This window comes from Erpetoichthys calabaricus, chromosome 10 (genome assembly GCF_900747795.2).
Source record: "Erpetoichthys calabaricus chromosome 10, fErpCal1.3, whole genome shotgun sequence".
In the NCBI taxonomy this organism is placed as follows: Eukaryota; Metazoa; Chordata; class Cladistia; order Polypteriformes; family Polypteridae; genus Erpetoichthys; species Erpetoichthys calabaricus.
Window position 1 is genome coordinate 121,589,773 of NC_041403.2, and position 20,212 is coordinate 121,609,984.

At 41.1% G+C, this 20,212-nt stretch overlaps 1 protein-coding gene across 2 annotated transcripts in view; it reads left to right on the top strand.

Annotated features, from left to right (window-relative positions):
* rtf2 (replication termination factor 2) overlaps window positions 1-20,212 on the top strand; it is a 215,866-nt gene that overhangs the window by 93,740 nt on the left and 101,914 nt on the right. For both annotated transcript variants that reach the window (XM_028811849.2, XM_028811850.2), the window contains exon 7: window positions 11,160-11,273. In XM_028811849.2, coding sequence (XP_028667682.1) covers window positions 11,160-11,273 — 114 coding nt within the window. The remainder of the gene's footprint in view (window positions 1-11,159; window positions 11,274-20,212) is intronic.

The window sequence follows — 20,212 nt, forward strand, 5'->3', positions numbered from 1 at the left end:
CTTAGCTGAGCATCATAGGGCGACGCGGCCTGCCCCGCAAGGGTTGTCCTTTCCTGGGAGGGACTGTCTGCACTGGCCGGACCATGGCTTCGTCCTAGAAAACAAGAGCAGGAGACCAACGGGGAGACACAGCACTTTTGTTTCCCTTTAACGACCTCCCCGGTTCTCCCTGGACATTCTCTCCATAATTGGCCCGGCCGATGGCATTCATAACACAGCCGCCTCCCTGACTGCACTGTCCTGCTGGACTGGAAGCAGGCCGGTAACGCCCGCGTTGCCCTTTGACCAACTGAGGGCGGACAATCTCCCCGCCCACACGGAGAATGTCTCCTCCACACACATGAACTCACAGTTCTACGCTCTGTCTTGTCAGGAGTTCTCCGCTTTTCCTGCGGGTTCTCCTTTTCTCTCTGGGGCTTGCTCACAGTTTGGGTCTCCCTATGAATAAGAGAGAGACCCTTTACTGTCTGCACCCCTTTAGATTTGGGTGAGACCGGCGCTGATGTCCTAAGGTTTGGGAAAATGGCAGCACTATCCTGCTATTCCGACGCCCCCACTCCTTCCACCGGACTCTTAGTCATCATGCCACTATCACTTGTGGGACTCGAGATTACTTGGCAGCTGATACTAACCAATCATGCTGCCCTTGTCATCTGCATCCTGACTTCATGTACGGTACCGGTCAAACCCACCTGTACCTCGGAATCTGTCATCTGGGGAAGCTCGCGTCCGAAGCGGCATGAATAACTTTCCACCCGCCGTGAGGGTGCCTCGGCCGTCACTCCCAATTCCTCGATGATCTTCTTTGTTGAGGTGATGACCTGAAAAAGGCTTTTTATGGGCTGGATTACCTTTTCCAGCTCCCACACATTAAAGTCACTTTCCTGATCAGCTGGAGACAAGCTCGGACTTTCAAAAGCCCCATCCTCCAGCCATGAGTTGGCAAGCAGTTTCTGCGAATACGCAGTTGGGACTCGCACTGCCTCTTGGGATTTGGAGTTTTGGAGACTAGCTTCAGGCTGACCGCGATCCGCCTGACTCATTTTTTTGGCGGATCGATCGATCGGTCACTCCCTGAACCTCCTTACCTTCTTTTATGGTGTGCGATGCTTCGTCTGCCTTCCCCTCCCTTTTTGGGAAATCTGCGTCCGTCGGGATGTCTTTAATCCAGCATACGGGCCTCTGTTGACCTCTTCTATCCCATAATACCTCGGGTCTGGTGACATGTCCCTTGTTGCCAGACTGCATGCGGAAGTCTTTCATGTTTAGACGCCCCTCAGAGCTCTGCACAACCGTCTTTGGGATGATTTCTCGCTTTTAGTATGTGCTCCGGATGAGCTCCTTCTATGGGGTATGAGCACGGAACAAAGTGTTATTTTGAAAATGTTCTCCATCCCTTCCCCGGCGCATAGCTCATCTTGGACATTTTTCCCCCAACATGCATTGTTGCTCCGTTGCTCGTCTTGGACGCAGGGGACATTGAGCGCTTGCACTGTTGGTCTGCTTTTTCTTTTTTCTCCATGATGGACCGGCGAATGGGTTTGGCAGTTTGTCACTGTCTGTTGGGTTATGTCCACGTTAACTTTTTTTTTTAATATAAAGATTTTCTGACCCAAACCGATGGTCAGAATCCTGCCGACTACGCCAATTGTTGACGCTAGGGGGCGCTGTTGCCCCATCAAACCCAATAGACAGACGTTCAGGACACACGTTTAAAAGCACTGAGAATAATTTTTTAATTATTTTCTTCAATAAAGTGCACAAAGCACCATAATCGCCACAATTCTCAATACAAATAATCAATTATCAATAATAGTATAATAATCCTCCACTCCCAGCAGCTTCGTCACCTAACCTCCCAACTCCGGCTCAGCCTGCTGGGTCTCTACCAGTCCTTTTATATATTCCTGGATCTGGAAGTGCTCTTTTTCTTCTTCCGGGTCGAACAACCACATCATCAGTCCTCAAGTAGCCCGGAAGTACTGGGGGCTTCCGTCCTCCTGACTCCGAAGTACTTCAGGGTTGTAGGAAAAGTAGGAGTCTCCTTTATGAGCTCCCCCTGGCGGCACCCACAGGGCTGAGAAAACGGACTCCATGTCCCAGGAGGCCCTGAGGGAATCTGGGGCAGTTACCGTCCAGGGAAGCTGCCACCTAGCATCCTGGGGGAGGCAGTGTCCTGGAAAGGCAGCCTTCCTCCACTCTTTCAGTTTGGGGATGTCCCGACCGGATTGAGCTGCTGGCTGTCTATCACACCCCGTAGCACTGAGCTCACTTGACCAAGCTGACCCCCAGGAGAGTGCTCCGGAGATGGCGAGGCAAGAGGGGAGGGCTCCACGTTAGGCTGAAAGCCTGCGCTAGCCGACCACCCAGCCTCTTGCTAGCCAACATTGGATCGTTAGAAAACAAACTGGATGAGCTAAGAGCCAGGATTACAGCACAGTGGAAAATAAGATAGTGCTGTGCTCTAATTTTCACCGAGACCTGGCTTTCGGATAAAGTCTCAGAATGCGCTGTTCAGCTACAGACTCACTCCGTGCACCAAGGAGATCGCACCGCAGCCTTTAGTAAGGCTAAAGGGGTGTGTGTGTGTTTATTAACAACTTGTGGTGTGGAGATGTATGGACTGTTTATAAGCACTGCTCACAAGATGGGGAGTTATTACTGCTGAAATGCTGACCCTGTTACCTACTGAGGGAGTTCACTGCTGTGTTTTTTGGCCGCTATTTACATCCCAACGCGAGCTAACTCCTTGGCAGTGCTCGGCAAACTCCATGACGTCATCAGTGCCTTAGAGACGGTTCATCCCGATGCTGTTTTTATTGCAGCTGGAGACTTTAATCAGTGCAATTTATGGACTGTACTTCCTAAATACCACCAAACCGTGAACATTCCCACCCGTGAGAAGAAAACACTGGATCATGTTTACAGCAACATACGAGGTGCATACAGGGCTGCACCCCGCCCCCACTTCGGACAATCAGACCATGTCACTCTCTTCCTGTACCCATCTTACAGACAAAGGCTGAAACAAACAAACCTTATCATTAAGCAAGTTAAACTTTGGACCCCAGAGACTGAGAGCACCCTGCAGGACTGTTTTGCTCAGACAGACTGGGATGTGTTTAGGGTTGCAGCCACTCTTGGGGGCTTTTCTATCAGCATACAGGACTATGCGGAGTACGTGACTGGATACATTAGCACCTGTATTGACAACATCGTGCCCGCAATATCAGTCAGGAAGTTCCCCAACCAGAAGCACTGGATAAAAAGGTACGCCACATGCTGCGTGCCTGCTCTCTTGCATTTAGATCAGGCACTGAGATGGAGTACAAAGCTGCAAAGTACGGACTAAGAAAAGCCATCACAGCAGCCAAGAGGCAGTACAGAGAGAAGCTGGAGGGCTTCTATTCTACTGCTGACTCCGGACGTATGAGGCGGGGCCTACAGCACATCACAGACTACATGACCACCACTAGCGCAATCAACTCCACAGACAGTCTGCCGGATGATCTCAACACTTTCCACACCTGCTTTGAGACATCCAGCAATAGCACAGAGTGGAGGCACACACACCTGGACCACCCAACCCCCCTCCCCTCCCCCAATGGTCTCTTCAGGTCAGGTACAATAAGCACTAAGGAAGATCAACCCACGTAAGGCAGCAGCACCAGACAACATCCCTGGGCGGGCTCTCAAAACATGTGCCAACGAGCTGGCTGATGTTTTCTGCTCCATCTTCAACCTTTCCCTCAGTCAGTGCATCATTCCGTCTTGCTTTAAGACTACGATCATCGTCCCCCTTGCTAAAAAAAAAGCCCACCCACCCACCTGCCTGAATGATTACAGGCCGGTAGCACTCACTCCAATCATCATGAAGTGTTTTGAGAGAGTGGTGCTGGCCCACATTCAGAGCAGCATACAGGATACTCTGGATCCCCTGCAGTAGTCCTACCGGCCCAACAAATCCACCTCAGATGCTATTGCAGCCGCACTACATTATTCCCTCTCCCATCTTGAGAACAAAGACTCCTACATCAGGATGCTCTTTGTTGACTACAGCTTTTCCTTTAACACTGTTATCCCCCCATAAACTCACCCATAAACTGCACTTGGCCTGCACCCCACCCTCTGTGACTGGCTCCTAGACTTTCTGACTGGCAGGCCCCAGTCTGTCAGGATTGGTAATAGGATTTCAGCAACCATTATCACAAATACAGGCACCCCTCAGGGATGCGTCCTCAGACCCATCCTCTACACCCTGTTCACCCAGGACTGTGTCACCTCCCACAAAATTAACATCATCCTAAAGTTTGCAGATGACACTGCAATGATTGGATACATCACTGGTGGGGATGAGGCGGCCTACAGGAGGGAGGTAGACAGTCTGGCGTCATGGTGTGAGGACAACAACCTCACCCTCAACACAGACAAGATGAAGGAGATGATAGTGGACATGTGGAAAGAGAGGAGACCTCACCGGCCACTGTTCATCCAAGGGCTTGAAGTGGAGAGGGTGAGCAGCATTAAATACCTTGTCTACATCAGTGAGGACCTCACTTGGACACTTAACACCACACAGCTGGTCAAGAGGGCTCAACAGCAGGTGTACTTTCTGAGGAGGCTGAGGAAGTTTGGTATGTCGAGTAAGATTCTCGTAAAACTTTTACAGCTGCATTGTTGAGAGCATCTTGACCAGCTGCATCACCGTGTGGTATGGCAACACTACTGCTATGGACCACAAATGCCTGCAGAGAGTGGTAAAGACTGCTGAGAAGATCACCAGAACCGCACTGCCCTCTCTGCAGAGCACCTACAGCTGCAGAGTCCGCAGGAGAACTGCCTCGATCCTCAGGGACCCCACCCACCCCCAACACAAACTGTTGACACCAAGGTTATTATAGTTTTGCCTTTTTATGTTAGTTTTTATTTCTATAATTTTTCTGACCTTACTTGAACGTTCAGTTTAGTTTTAGTTTTCCTTCATTGTGTATTTTTAGTTTTAGTTTAATTTTATATTACAAAGACATTTCTATTTATTTTTATATATATTAGTTTCAGTTTTAGTAATTATAGTATGGTTAAAGAGCTACTATGGAGTTTAGTTTTGTGTCACAATGAAACAGAACTATACACTTAACAAGTTTGGATATAATATGAATTTAATGTTAGTGGAAGCTTGCTACACTACACAACACACTTTACTATTTGGTTTTGTTTTTGTCTGATAAAAACAAGCATAATCAAAACCAACTTTGTATACTTCGAGTGCGAAGTGGCAGGCGAATTACTGTCAACAAAAAGCAGGCACCTGAGAAATAAACTGAAACGTTGCTCACTCGTGATTTTTCTGTCCATACGGTAAAGTTTTTGTTGAGCAGCACATTCTGATTTCAGGCGTTTGAATTGCATCTTGATTTACAACAAGTGCAAAGAAAGGCGGCACACGTAAATCGCTTTCTATTCCACACGCTTTACACACGTATTCAGCTTGCTCTGTTACTGCAAATGCTGTGTGAAAACCCACCCTCCATCGCCAGCCGCCATTCACTGGATGAATATGCGCAGGCAACTCGAGGTGGATGGCTTTCAGTTTTAGAGTTAAATGTTATAAGGGTTAAAAACTAACAGCAATAAAATTTATTCTAAAACTAAAATTATATTTAGTAAATTATTTTATTTCAGTTAGTCTTTCCAGCTACTTTAATAGTTTTGTTTAGTTCTAGTTTTTAATTTCAGTTTTGTTAATTTTATTTCAGTTTATGAAAATTGTTTTTTTTAATAGTTTGTTTTGATTTTAGTTTTCATTAACTATAACAACCTTGGTTCACACTTCTACCCTCGGGCAGGAGGTATAGAAGTATGAAATGCAGGACTTTGAGGCTAAAGAACTATTTCTTTCCCAAAGCCATTAGATTCCTAAATAACTGACTGGAGTTTATAACCGTGGTTCACCTCATTCTGTGTACCTCACACAACTGTATTTGACTTGTCACACATCTACCTACACATTTCACTTTATATTTCTATTCTGTTTTTATACTTCATGCTGCCTCTGCTACTTATTATTTGTTTATCTTTATACGTTGGTTTTGTCGTTTGGTGTGGACAGCAAAGAAAGAATTTCATTGTACAGGGAAATGTGTTTCCTTACTTTAAAAATTTGTGTATATGTAAAAATGTTCTTTTATCCTGTTTTTTTTTTAAAGTTTCTGTCTTATGTCAAACACAGTGAAAAAGCATCATAGTTTGAGACGGTAAATTGTTTAAAAATATTTTTTTCTGCTTAAGATTTGTATCTGAAAGGATCTGCATAAAAATACACCTACCTGTTCTCTCTGAAATCCTCTGTGTGAAAGACGGTTAATTATTAACGAAATCTTTTCAGAATGCTTTTCCAGCTCTTAGTACTTTTTAGATTTCTTCTTTATGGGTCTTCAAACAATAACACATTTTCCTTTTTCTTGTCAGTGAATAATATTATAAAGGATTTTCCTTCAGAACACTCCTTTGCTGTTTTTGCAGAGCAACACAGTAACAGTATGAATCATGCTGGGCAAGCCTCAGTGAACCAACGCATGCGCAGGAAATTGCTTTTTTACACTTTTCACCTTCTTTCACTTTATTACTTCCACCTCTGTGCTGTTGCATTGTTTTTAAGCATTAGTATTCTGGTACATTTGTGGATGTGCAAAGACCATTTTCTAACTGATCACATTATCAATTGTATTCTTTTTGGTTTTGCTTTATAATAACCTTGTTCTCCTGACACTGTTTTCTAACATTTTGTTTATGGATTGATTTTAGTAGAATTCATTCAGGTTATTTAAAAAAATACCTTGACCATAATATTATGCTTCAAAATTTCTGGAAGGCATCATCTGCTCACAGCTGTATTTTCTTGTGAAATTTTGAACAGTGTAAGAATATAAGAGCAATTACATCTGTTGTCAGGGGGTTAATTGCTGTTTTCCTTGTGAAAACGTACATAATCTAAATTGTCTGCTGTGTGCACTTCCTGTATAACATGACTTTTACTTTCTCAATTCTTTAAGCAGAAATTAGAAAATTAAGTTCAACAGGTTGAACATAGAGTGACAAATCTGTATTTAGGGAAGTAGTGACAAATGTAGAGAATGGACACAGCAAAGTCCTAACAAATGTGGAAGTGTAGCTTATGAGGAATTGGACAATATTCCCCTTAAAAGCAGGACACAAGTAACTTAGCAGCTGCCAGGAATGCCTGACCCTTTTTTGTGGAGAAAAGGTTTTGCATGGTTTAACAAATGTGTGGTTTAACTAGTGTTCCTGAAGCAAATATAAGCAAATATATTCTTGAAACACTGGCAGCTGATCTGAGACTCGGATAAAATTGGCCCTGGGATAGTGCTTAATGTTCCCTTTTGCCAGGGGTGTTGACTGAGTGTGGACTGGGGAAGTGAGCTGGATCAAAGGCTTAGCTGTTAGAAAATAGACCAGTCAAGTTTAGGGAGCAAGAACAAAATATGAAAAATGTGTTAATTTGAGGAGGCTCTTCTGGAGTGAGTGTTGTGTAAGCAAACTACCCCACAAAGTAGATAGTGTTCCAGAATTGTGCAGGTAGGTACAGAGCTACAGCAGATGTTATATGATTGATGCTTTGTTTTTCTCTTTGAACAATAAAACAACCATTCAACCGCATCCAATTCACAAATTCCTACCCTAGCCCTGAAAGAGAAACGGCAAAAAAAAAAAAAAAAAAAAAGACACTACATGAATACTCTTACATAGTAGAGGACTAGTATTTTATTAGTAGTCCATGAAGCAGATACAGTAAGATTAGTATTATAAGATTAGAAAAGAGGCTTTGCACAAATTCAAAGAGAGCACTGCTGGGATTTTCCAGAAGGTAGGCTACAGCCAATTTAGTATTGATTGTATCCAGAGAGAATAGTTGGAAAAAGAAAGTGAGACAGTGGAAGATCCAGGGAATGGAGAAAGGAGTTTTGCGGAAAAGAATAGGTGAATGAAATATTGAAAAATATTAAAGGTTAAAGCGTAAAATAAAAGCGTGATGTATGAGAAACTTATTTTACTTTTTAGTACACTTTTTAACTTAATATAAGTGTGGTTTTTAAAAAGTATTATGTAATATTCAACTTTTTAGTCTTGGGTTTGTTTTAGTATAATTTTGTTATCAATGTTTTAACACTTCCTTTGCTATTTCTATCCGTTACCAGCACCATCTATTGGTGAAATCTTGAACTATTCTTCATATGAAAATTTCATAAATAACATGGATTAATTGATCAATTAGGTAAACTGAATATTGATTCATGTATTGTCATTGGAAGTAAGTGTTCAAAATTTCAAATCATTTGGACAATAGGAAGTAGGTTAAATATTGATTACAAGATTTGTACCAGACAACAAACAAGTTAGGTTAAAATAAGAGTGGTAATAATAATATAGTTAAAGAGATAGGGAAAATAAATAAGTAGTTAAATCTGTAGTGAGTTTTTTATATTTATTATTAGAAGTTGTCATGCAGGAGATTTCATTCGGCCTCTGATATGCTACTCATTTTGATGTACAGGGATATACTGTATTGTTAAATCTTGGCTAGGGAGCCAGGAGGGGTGAGATGTGGGGCTAAGCAATATGATACTGATATTTTCACACATTTTGGGAAGCATAGTATGTATTAGGGCTGAGATTAATGGCACCCACAGTCCATTGCCATTTGGCAGGCCACATGATAAATATGAATAAAAATTGTGGATGGATTACAAATATCTGCAGAAATTTCCTTAAAGTGCCAAACTGCAGCCATTAACATTATATACTTTTTTAATCTCAAGCTCCTCACAGGAAAGCTGTTAAGCACTCACAAGGCGTTTTCACACTCAGTCCATTTTCTTTGTTCCAAATCAGGGGGTGATTCATTGGTTTGTTTCCTTTTCCATATAGTTTGGTTACATTTGACACCGCAAACTTTCAAGCGAACTAAACATATCAATAAACACCCTGTGGCTGTGTTGTAAACTTCTTTCATTGAGCAGAAACATTTTTTCCTGGGAAAAAATTATCGTGGAGAGTCGACAACAATTATGTTTGCACAAAGCTTCATTTTCAAATTTGGTTAATTCATCAAGCACAGTGTGAGCAAAACATCTATTATTGAACAAGTGGAAGAACACTTGGGGAATTATGCAGTACTATGCTTGGTATGAAAAGGACATATTTGAAATGGGAAAGTTTACAAAAGTAAGCTAGCTTGGCTGAGGGCATGTTCTTTAGTTTATGACAGTCTACATACAGTGCATCCGGAAAGTATTCACAGCACATCACTTTTTCCACATTTTGTTATGTTACAGCCTTATTCCAAAATGGATTAAATTCATTTTTTTCCTCAGAATTCTACACACAACACCCCATAATGACAACGTGAAAAAGTTTACTTGAGGTTTTTGCAAATTTTTTAAAAATAAAAAAACTGAGAAATCACATGTACATAAAGTACTCACAGCCTTTGCCATGAAGCTCAAAATTGAGCTCAGGTGCATCCTGTTTCCCCTGATCATCCTTGAGATGTTTCTGCAGCTTAATTGGAGTCCACCTGTGGTAAATTCAGTTGATTGGACATGATTTGGAAAGGGACACACCTGTTTATATAAGGTCCCACAGTTGACAGTTCATGTCAGAGCACAAACCAAGCATGAAGTCAAAGGAATTGTCTGTAGACCTCCGAGACAGGATTGTCTCAAGGCACAAATCTGGGGAATGTTATAGAAAAATTTCTGCTGCTTTGAAGGTCCCAATGAGCACAGTGGCCTCCATCATCCGTAAGTGGAAGAAGTTCGAAACCACCAGGACTCTTCCTAGAGCTGGCCGGCCATCTAAACTGAGCGATTGGGGGAGAAGGGCCTTAGCCAGGGAGGTGACCAAGAACCCAATGATCACTCTGTCAGAGCTCCAGAGGTCATCTGTGGAGAGAGGAGAACCTTCCAGAAGGAGAACCATCTCTGCAGCAATCCACCAATCAGGCCTGTATGGCAGAGTGGCCAGACAGAAGCCACTCCTTAGTAAAAGGCACATGGCAGCCCGCCTGGAGTTTGCCAAAAGGCACCTGAAGGACTCTCAGACCATGAGAAAGAAAATTCTCTGGTCTGATGAGACAAAGATTGAACTCTTTGGTGTGAATGCCAGGCGTCACGTTTGGAGGAAACCAGGCACCGCTCATCACCAGGCCAATACCATCCCTACAGTGAAACATGGTGGTGGCAGCATCATGCTGTGGAGATGTTTTTCAGTGGCAGGGACTGGGAGACTAGTCAGGATAAAGGGAATGATGAATACAGCAATGCACAGAGACATCCTGGATGAAAACCTGCTCCAGAGCACTCTTGACCTTTCAGCAGGACAATGACCCAAAGCACACAGCCAAGATATCAAAGGAGTGGCTTCAGGACAACTCTGTAAATGTTCTTGAGTGGCCCAGACTTGAATCTGATTGAACATCTCTGGAGAGATCTTAAAATGGCTGTGCACCGATGCTTCCCATCTAACCTGATGGAGCTTGAGAGGTGCTGCAAAGAGGAATGGGCGAAACTGGCCAAGGATAGGTGTGCCAAGCTTGTAGCATCATATTCAAAAAGACTTGAGGCTGTAATTGCTGCCAAAGGTGCATCGACAAAGTATTCAGCAAAGGCTGTGAAATCTTATGTACATGTGATTTCTCAGTTTTTTTGTTTTTAATAAATTAGCAAAAACCTCAAGTAAATTTTTTTCACGTTGTCATTATGGGGTGTTGTATGTAGAATTCTGAGGAAAAAAAATTAATTTCTTTCATTTTGGAATAAGGCTGTAACGTAACAAAATGTGGAAAAGGTGATGTGCTGTTAATACTTTCCGGATGCACTGTATGTATGTGTATATATATATATATATATATATATATATATATATATATATATATATATATATATATATAAAATATGTGTATGTATATAGAATTTTTAATATAATTTCTTTGGAAAGGGAACTATGGTGTAACAATTTTTTGTATAAAATTTTGCTTCATTTTCTGAGATTTTTATGTTAAAAGCCTTTTTTCATCTTCATGTACCAATGTTTTTTGAGTCTGTAAACAGCACTAAGTGTATTTTTTTCTTTTTCATTAGTGTGGTGATCCATTTCAAGAGCGTGACATAGTTATTCTAAATGGTAACAAAGAAGACCTTGAATCACTTCAAGACCGTATGGAAGTGAAGAGAGCAAAAGCCAAACTGGACAAGGTGAGAACTGTAAAGGTAGCTATATAACATATAGTTTATTCATGTAATTCAGTTTCTGCTAAGATAAATAAATAGAATGACTAATTTAACTAGAGTACTGCAAATGAAATTTACAATGAAGATGAATAAGTGAAGCCCTTCATAATGAATAGTCATATGACCCTTTACACAGTTGCAAACTTTCAGACCTAACATCTAATTTTTCAAAACTTATTAGGAAGTAGATATCAGTGACAATATTTATTTTTTTCATTATATTAAAAAGTTCTAAATATATGAGATGACGTTAATGATTTAATTTATTCTTCACTGTACTTACACTGTGTACTGAAGCACATGCATCACATGTACACTTACATTGAGTACTTAAATTTATATACTACTGCATATACTATAATTTGTCTTATACAAAATGTACTGCTACACAACACTAAGTAGTGAAAAGCCTACACTGTATGTTGAGATTTTGTCTCCAATATTGGGGCAGGTGGGACAGAGCCTGTTCCAACAAATAAGACAAGAACCGTATTACAAAATCCTTATCAGGTTTGTTTAAACCTAATTATAATTATTTTACATTCCACATGGGTGATAAGCACTCCAAAACTGAGGTACTGTGTTTCATTGTGAATTGCATACCTTTCACTTTTGACTATTTAAATGCTTCAGAACAAAGTGTGTACATTTCATTACTGAGCAGATGCCTTTCACTATATAGTACAGAATACGTATTTCAGTGTTCATTGTAAACATTTCACCATATAGTATATGGATTTCAGTGAAAAGTATGCATTGGTTAGCCACAACATTAAAACCACTGTCAGGTGAAGTAAATACCATTGATTATCTCATTACAGTGGCACCTGTTAAGTGGTAGAATATATTAGGCAGCAAGTTCTTGAAGGTGATGTGTTGGAAGCAGAAAAAATGATCAAGCGTAAGGATCTGAGTGACTTTGACAAGAGCCAAATTGTGATGGCTAGATGACTAGATTAGAGCATCTCCAAAATGGCAGGTCTTTTGGAGTGTTATAGTTTACAGTGGTTAGTACCTGCCAAAATCGGTCCAAGGAATGACAACTGGTTAACTGCTACAGTGCAGATATTTGAAAAGAAAAGCTCTTTATCATGAAAAGAAAGGTCTCAGAACACACAATGCATCATAGCTTGCTTTGTATTGGGCTCAGAATGTTTATGGTCACCCCTATCCACTTCCAAAAGTGACTACAATGGACATGTGAGTATCAGAACTGCACCATAGAGTATTCTAAATTAGTATAATGTAGTAACATAAGATACCTTTAATATATAACACTGTATTTTGAGAATTAATTTGTTTACATAATGACACCATACTCCCACACTAGAAAGATGACTGTGTGGTTACTTTGTACTGTATCAAATGTGCTTCTAAACTATGGGAAAAAAATGCAGAAGTAGTCCTTGCATGCAAAGCTGAGCAGGTTTGCAAGATCACTTAATAAACTTTCAGTGTCTCTTGACTCTCTGTAGAAGAAAATTGTGATATAATTAAAACTGGTGAGTATCCTGTTTAATTTTGATATTTCTAAATATTATCTTTGTATGCAAAGTATTTAATGGTTTTTAAAAGATATGATACTAAAGGACAGTTTTTGTGATAAATTTATATTTTAAAGCCTTTAGATTCGCTGTGCATCCACTTCATATGCTCCCTGTGTTTGTGTGGGTTTTCCTCTCATATACTAAATATGTGCTCGTTAGGGCTCATTTATACTTCACGCTCAGAACGGGTACGCGCACGCATCATGGCTGCCACACGTTCCCAGTGTTCATTTGATGTGTCCATTGAGCAGGTCTTCAGAAATTAACGCAGTGCATGCGCGAGTTGCAGTACCAGCAAAAAGTCGGGAGGCGCAGTGTGATAAAAGTTGGAATGTGACATCAGAATCTCCGTTTACTATCTACATGTGACAGAAAGCCTCTATGCGGATCCTACGGGATTGATGTGCGTGCTTCGGTGTTTGATGAATGGTTCGATGTGGTAAAGCAAATTGCCAACATACAGATGCATTCATGGTGCTTTTATATTCAGGCGTCGCATATTCCCAATTGTAATGACATGATACATTTTAAAAGTCTCGCCATCTTTTGTGCTGCCTTTTTTTTTCTGGGGATTCCTCCTGACATAACAGCAGCGGCAAACAGCAATAGATCACCACACAGAACACATTAAATGTATGATATTCCAAGTCTCTGCACATTTAGAATCCTTAGATTTACAGTTGTGCTTGAAAGTTTGTGAACCCTTTAGAATTTTCTATATTTCTGCTTAAATATGACCTAAAACATCATCAGATTTTCACTCAAGTCCTAAAAGAAGATAAAGAGAAACGAGTTAAACAAATGAGACAAAAATATTATACTTGGTCATTTATTTATTAAGGAAAATGATCGAATATTACATATTTGTGAGTGGCAAAAATTATGTGAACCTTTGCTTTCAGTATCTGGCGTGACCCCCCCCCCCTTTGCAGCAATAACTGCAACTAAACGTTTCCGGTAACTGTTGATCAGTCCTGCACACCGGCTTGGAGGAATTTTAGCCCATTCCTCTTTACAGAACAGCTTCAACTCTGGGATGTTGGTGGGTTTCCTCACATTAACTGCTTGCGTCAGGTCCTTCCACAGAATTTCGATTGGATTAAGGTCAGGACTTTGACTTGGCCATTCCAAAACATTAACTTTATTTTTCTTTAACCATTCTTTGGTAGAACGACTTGCGTGCTTAGGATTGTTGTCTTGCTGCATGACCCACCTTCTCTTGAGATTCAGTTCCTTTACATTTTCCTTTAGAATTATCTGATATAATTCAGAATTCATTGTGCCATCAATGAAGGCAAGCCGTCCTGGCCCAGATGCAGCAAAACAGGCCCAAACCATGATATTACCACCACCATGTTTCACAGATGGGATAAGGTTCTTATGCTGGAGTGCAGCGTTTTCCTTTCTCCAAACATAACGCTTTTCATTTAAAGCAAAAAGTTCTATTTTGGTCTCAACTGTCCACAAAACATTCTTCCAATAGCCTTCTGGTTTGTCCACGTGATCTTTATCAAACTGCAGATGAGCAGCAATGTTTTTTTTGGAGAACAGTGGCTTTCTCCTTGCAACCTTGCCATGCACACCATTGTTGTTCAGTGTTCTCCAGATGGAGAACTCATGAACATGAACATTAGCCAATGTGAGAGTGGCCTTCAGTTGATTAGAAGTTACCCTGGGGTCCTTTGTGACCTCGCCGACTATTGCACACCTTGCTCTTGGAGTGATCTTTGTTGGTCGACCATTCCTGGGGAAGGTAACTATGGTCTTGAATTTCCTCCATTTGTACGCAATCTGTCTGACTATGGATTGGTGGAGTCCAAACTCTTTAGAGATGGTTTTGTAACCTTTTCCAGCCTGATGAGCATCAACAACTCTTTTTGTGAGGTCCTCAGAAATCTCCTTTGTTCGTGCCATGATACACTTCCACAAACATGTGTTGTGAAGAGCAGACATTGATAGATCCCTGTTCTTTAAAAAACACAGGGTGCCCACTCACACCTGATTGTCATCCCATTGATTGAAAACACCTGACTCTAATTTCACCTTCAAGCTAACTGCTAATCCTAGAGGTTCACATACTTTTGCCACTCAAAAATGTAATATTCTATCATTTTCCTCAATAAATAAATGACCAAGTATGATATTTTTGTCTCATTTGTTTAACTGGTTTCTCTTTATCTACTTTTAGGACTTGAATGAAAATCTGATGATGTTTTAAGTCATATTTATGCAGAAATATAGAAAATTCTAAAGGGTTCACAAACTTTCAAGCACAACTGTATACTTGATATCACTTTCATGATGAAATGCATTAAAGTATGTATGTTACATTTTACAGATAAATTGTTAATTTCATTTAAATAATGCATAGTTAATAATTACACATATGTGGGTGACACGGTGGTAGAGCAGTAGTGCTACTGTCACGCAAGGAGTCACGTTGCTGGTATTCCCTGCCTGGAGTTTGCATGTTTTCCTGCTGGGTTTCCACAGTGTGCTCTAGTTTCCTTCCAAAGATAATGTATGCAGATATGGTGACACTAAAATGATGCTAGTGTATGTGAGTGCTTGTATTCACGTTGTGATGAGCTGATACCCCATCTAGGGATTGTTTCTGCCTCGTGCCCAATGCTTGCTAGAATGAACACATCCCTGGATTGATGGATTTACAGTTAGGTCCATAAATATTTGAACAGAGACAACTTTTTTCTGATTTTGGTTCTGTACATTACCACAATGAATTTTAAATGAAAACTCCGATGCAGTTGAAGTGTAGATTTTCAGCTTTAATTCAATGGGGTGAACAAAACGATTGCATAAAAATGTGAGGTAACTAAAGTATTTTTTTAACACAATCCCTTCATTTCAGGGGCACAAAAGTAATTGGACAAATTTAAATAACTGGAAATAAATGTTCATTTCTAATACTTGGTTGAAAACCCTTTGCTGGCAATGACAGCCTGAAGTCTTGAACTCATGGACATCACCAAATGCTGGGTTTCTTCCTTTTTAATGCTCTGCCAGGTCTTTACTGCAGCGGCTTTCAGTTCCTGGCTGTTTGTGGGCCTTTCTGTCTGAAGTTTAGTCTTCAACAAGTGAAATGCATGCTCAATTGGGTTAAGATCAGGTGACTGACTTGGCCATTCAAGAATTTTCCACTTCTTTGCTTTAATAAACTCCTGGGTTGCTTTGGCTGTATGTTTTGGGTCATTGGGCGGTGTTTCATGATACAGATGGACAATCAATTTGACTGCATTTAGCTTGATTTGAGCAGACAGTATGTCTCTGAACACCTCAGAATTCATTTGACTGTTTCTGTCCTGTGTCACATCATCAATAAACACTAGTGTCCCAGTGCCACTGGCAGCCATGCACGCCCAAGCCATCACACTGCCTCCACCGTGTTTTACAGATGATGTGGTATGCTTTGGATAATGAGCTGTTCCATGCCTTCTCCATACTTTTTCTTGCCATCATTCTGGTAGAAGTTGATCTTGGTTTCATCTGTCCAAAGAATGTTTTTCCAGAACTGTGCTGGCTTTTTTAGATGTTCTTTAGCAAAGTCCAATCTAGCCTTTCTATTCTTGAGGCTTATGAGTGGCTTGCACCTTGCAGTGCACCCTCTGTATTTACTTTCATACAGTCTTCTCTTTATGGTAGACTTGGATATCGATACGCCTACCGCCTGGAGAGTGTTGTTCACTTGGTTGGCTGTTGTGAAGGGTTTCTCTTCACCATGAAAATGATTCTGCGATCATCCACCACTGTTGTCTTCTGTGGATGTCCAGGTCTTTTTGCGTTGCTGAGTTCACCAGTGCTTGCTTTCTTTCTCAGGATATACCAAACTGTAGATTTTGTCACTCGTAATATTGTAGCAATTTCTCTGATGGGTTTTTTCTATTTTCGCAGCTTAAGGATGGCTTCTTTCACCTGCATGGGGAGCTCCTTTGACTGCATATTGTCTGTTCACAGCAAAATCTTACACATGCAAGCACCACACCTCAAATCAGCTCCAGGCTTTTTATCTGCTTAATTGATAATGACGGACTTGCCCACACCTGCCCATGAAACAGCCTTTGAGTCAATTGTCCAATTTCTTTTGAGCCCCTGAAATGAAGGGATTGTGTTAAAAAAATGCTTTAGTTGCCTCACATTTTTATGCAATCGTTTTGTTCACCCCACTGAATTAAAGCTGAAAGTCTGCACTTCAACTGCATCTGAGTTGTTTCATTTAAAATTCATTGTGGTAATGTACAGAACCAAAATTAGAAAAAAGTTGTCTCTGTCCAAATATTTATGGACTTAACTGTAATCATTAAACATCCTTTTCAGAGATATTGCGGTAAGGTGTCATCGGAATTTAATGGGTGTACCAGGCAACTCACAACACAGCGAAGCTGAGCCTGTTCTCACCGTGATAATATCTTGCACTGCCACCTGGTGGATTCCTCCAGATTTACATAAAGTACACGCGCAAGTGTAAACAATAAAACGCTAGAGTAACAGCAGCATCCGCTGGAGCATTCATCGCATTGCGTGAAGTATAAGCCTGGCCTTAGACTAATTCCTTCTATTCGTTTTCTAATCCTCTTACAAAGTTCAAGTATACTGGGAGCCGGAGTCTATCCCAAAATCATTATAAGAAATGACAGAAAACACATCTGGACAGGGCAGCTGCTAATTGGTGACTTTGAGTTACCTTATCGGTTCCCCGTGACCAATAAACTGTGTACCTAGTTGGAGAATGGATATGTACAGTCGTCCCTCACCTATCGCTGGGGTTATGTTCCAGAGCCCCACGCGATAGGTGAAAATCCGCGAAGTAGTGACCTTATTTATTTTATTATTTATATATATTTTAAGGCTTTATAAACCCTTCCCACACTCTTATAAACCTTATCGCCTTATTCATCCACTTACAACTCGTTTTGCGCCCTGGTTAAAGGACACTGCGGCCGTAGATCTTATGTTCTTTTCCTCCTTTTTAAATAAAAAGAATCGTGAACTCATTGATGCCATAATGGCGTCCTACAGCGGTGTAGCTGTTCCCTTCCTTCAACATATCCAAACCTTTTACCTTTTCGGCAATCGGTAGCATCTTCCGTTGACGCTTAGGCATGGCACCTGAAGCAGCAGCAGGAGCAGATTGTTTTGGAGCCATAACGAAGGGCTTGACTATGCACAAACATAAACACAAAAGAGCACAACAGTTAACTGTTTACACAGCGAAACACGTTGATGCTGAATGAGCGAGACGAGACTTCCTGGTTAACTTAGCAGAATCGAATTCGGCGCACCGTTGCTGACCCAATCAGCACACAGGAAATTAACTGCATGCTCTGATTGGGTAGCTTCTCAGCCATCCGCCGATAGCGTCCCTTGTATGAAATCAACTGGGCAAACCAACTGAGGAAGCATGTACCAGAAGTAAAAAGACCCATTGTCCGCAGAAACCCATGAAGCAGCGAAAAATTCACGTTATATACAGTGGTGTGAAAAACTATTTGCCCCCTTCCTGATTTCTTATTCTTTTGCATGTTTGTCACACAAAATGTTTCTGATCATCAAACACATTTAACCATTAGTCAAATATAACACAAGTAAACACAAAATGCAGTTTGTAAATGGTGGTTTTTATTATTTAGGGAGAAAAAAAAATCCAAACCTACATGGCCCTGTGTGAAAAAGTAATTGCCCCCTGAACCTAATAACTGGTTGGGCCACCCTTAGCAGCAATAACTGCAATCAAGCGTTTGCGGTAACTTGCAATGAGTCTTTTACAGCGCTCTGGAGGAATTTTGGCCCACTCATCTTTGCAAAATTGTTGTAATTCAGCTTTATTTGAGGGTTTTCTAGCAAGAACTGCCTTTTTAAGGTCATGCCATAGCATCTCAATTGGATTCAGGTCAGGACTTTGACTGATTCCACTCCAAAGTCTTCATTTTGTTTTTCTTCAGCCATTCAGAGGTGGATTTGCTGGTGTGTTTTGGGTCATTGTCCTGTTGCAGCACCCAAGATCGCTTCAGCTTGAGTTGACGAACAGATGGCTGGACATTCTCCTTCAGGATTTTTTGGTAGACAGTAGAATTCATGGTTCCATCTATCACAGCAAGCCTTCCAGGTCCTGAAGCAGCAAAACAACCCCAGACCATCACACTACCACCACCATATTTTACTGTTGGTATGATGTTCTTTTTCTGAAATGCTGTGTTCCTTTTACGCCAGATGTAACGGGACATTTGCCTTCCAAAAAGTTCAACTTTTGACTCATCAGTCCACAAGGTATTTTCCCAAAAGTCTTGGCAATCATTGAGATGTTTCTTAGCAAAATTGAGACGAGCCCTAATGTTCTTTTTGCTTAACAGTGGTTTGCGTCTTGGAAATCTGCCATGCAGGCCGTTTTTGCCCAGTCTCTTTCTTATGGTGGAGTCGTGAACACTGACCTTAATTGAGGCAAGTGAGGCCTGCAGTTCTTTAGACGTTGTCCTGGGGTCTTTTGTGACCTCTCGGATGAGTCGTCTCTGCGCTCTTGGGGTAATTTTGGTCGGCCGGCCACTCCTGGGAAGGTTCACCACTGTTCCATGTTTTTGCCATTTGTGGATAATGGCTCTCACTGTGGTTGGCTGGAGTCCCAAAGCTTTAGAAATGGCTTTATAACCTTTACCAGACTGATAGATCTCAATTACTTCTGTTCTCATTTGTTCCTGAATTTCTTTGGATCTTGGCATGATGTCTAGCTTTTGAGGTGCTTTTGGTCTACTTCTCTGTGTCAGGCAGCTCCTATTTAAGTGATTTCTTGATTGAAACAGGTGTGGCAGTAATCAGGCCTGGGGGTGGCTACGGAAATTGAACTCAGGTGTGATACACCACAGTTAGGTTATTTTTTAACAAGGGGGCAATTACTTTTTCACACAGGGCCATGTAGGTTTGGATTTTTTTTCTCCCTAAATAATAAAAACCATCATTTAAAAACTGCATTTTGTGTTTACTTGTGTTATATTTGACTAATGGTTAAATGTGTTTGATGATCAGAAACATTTTGTGTGACAAACATGCAAAAGAATAAGAAATCAGGAAGGGGGCAAATAGTTTTTCACACCACTGTATTTAGATAGTGTTGAATAAGAATAAGAAAACCTTCCGAAGTAATGCTCGTGTGTCTCGTTCACAGGAGAACTGTGTGTCGCTACATAACATAATGTCATCTATATATGGAATGAGTGTGCTTCCCCCTTCTGGCCAGAAACCCTCTAAGTTTTGTGCAAGCGCTTGGCCATACACACAGGGTGACTCAGTGTACCCTTGAGGCATGACAGTCCATGTCCAACGGCGGTTTTGAAAAGTAAACGCAAACCA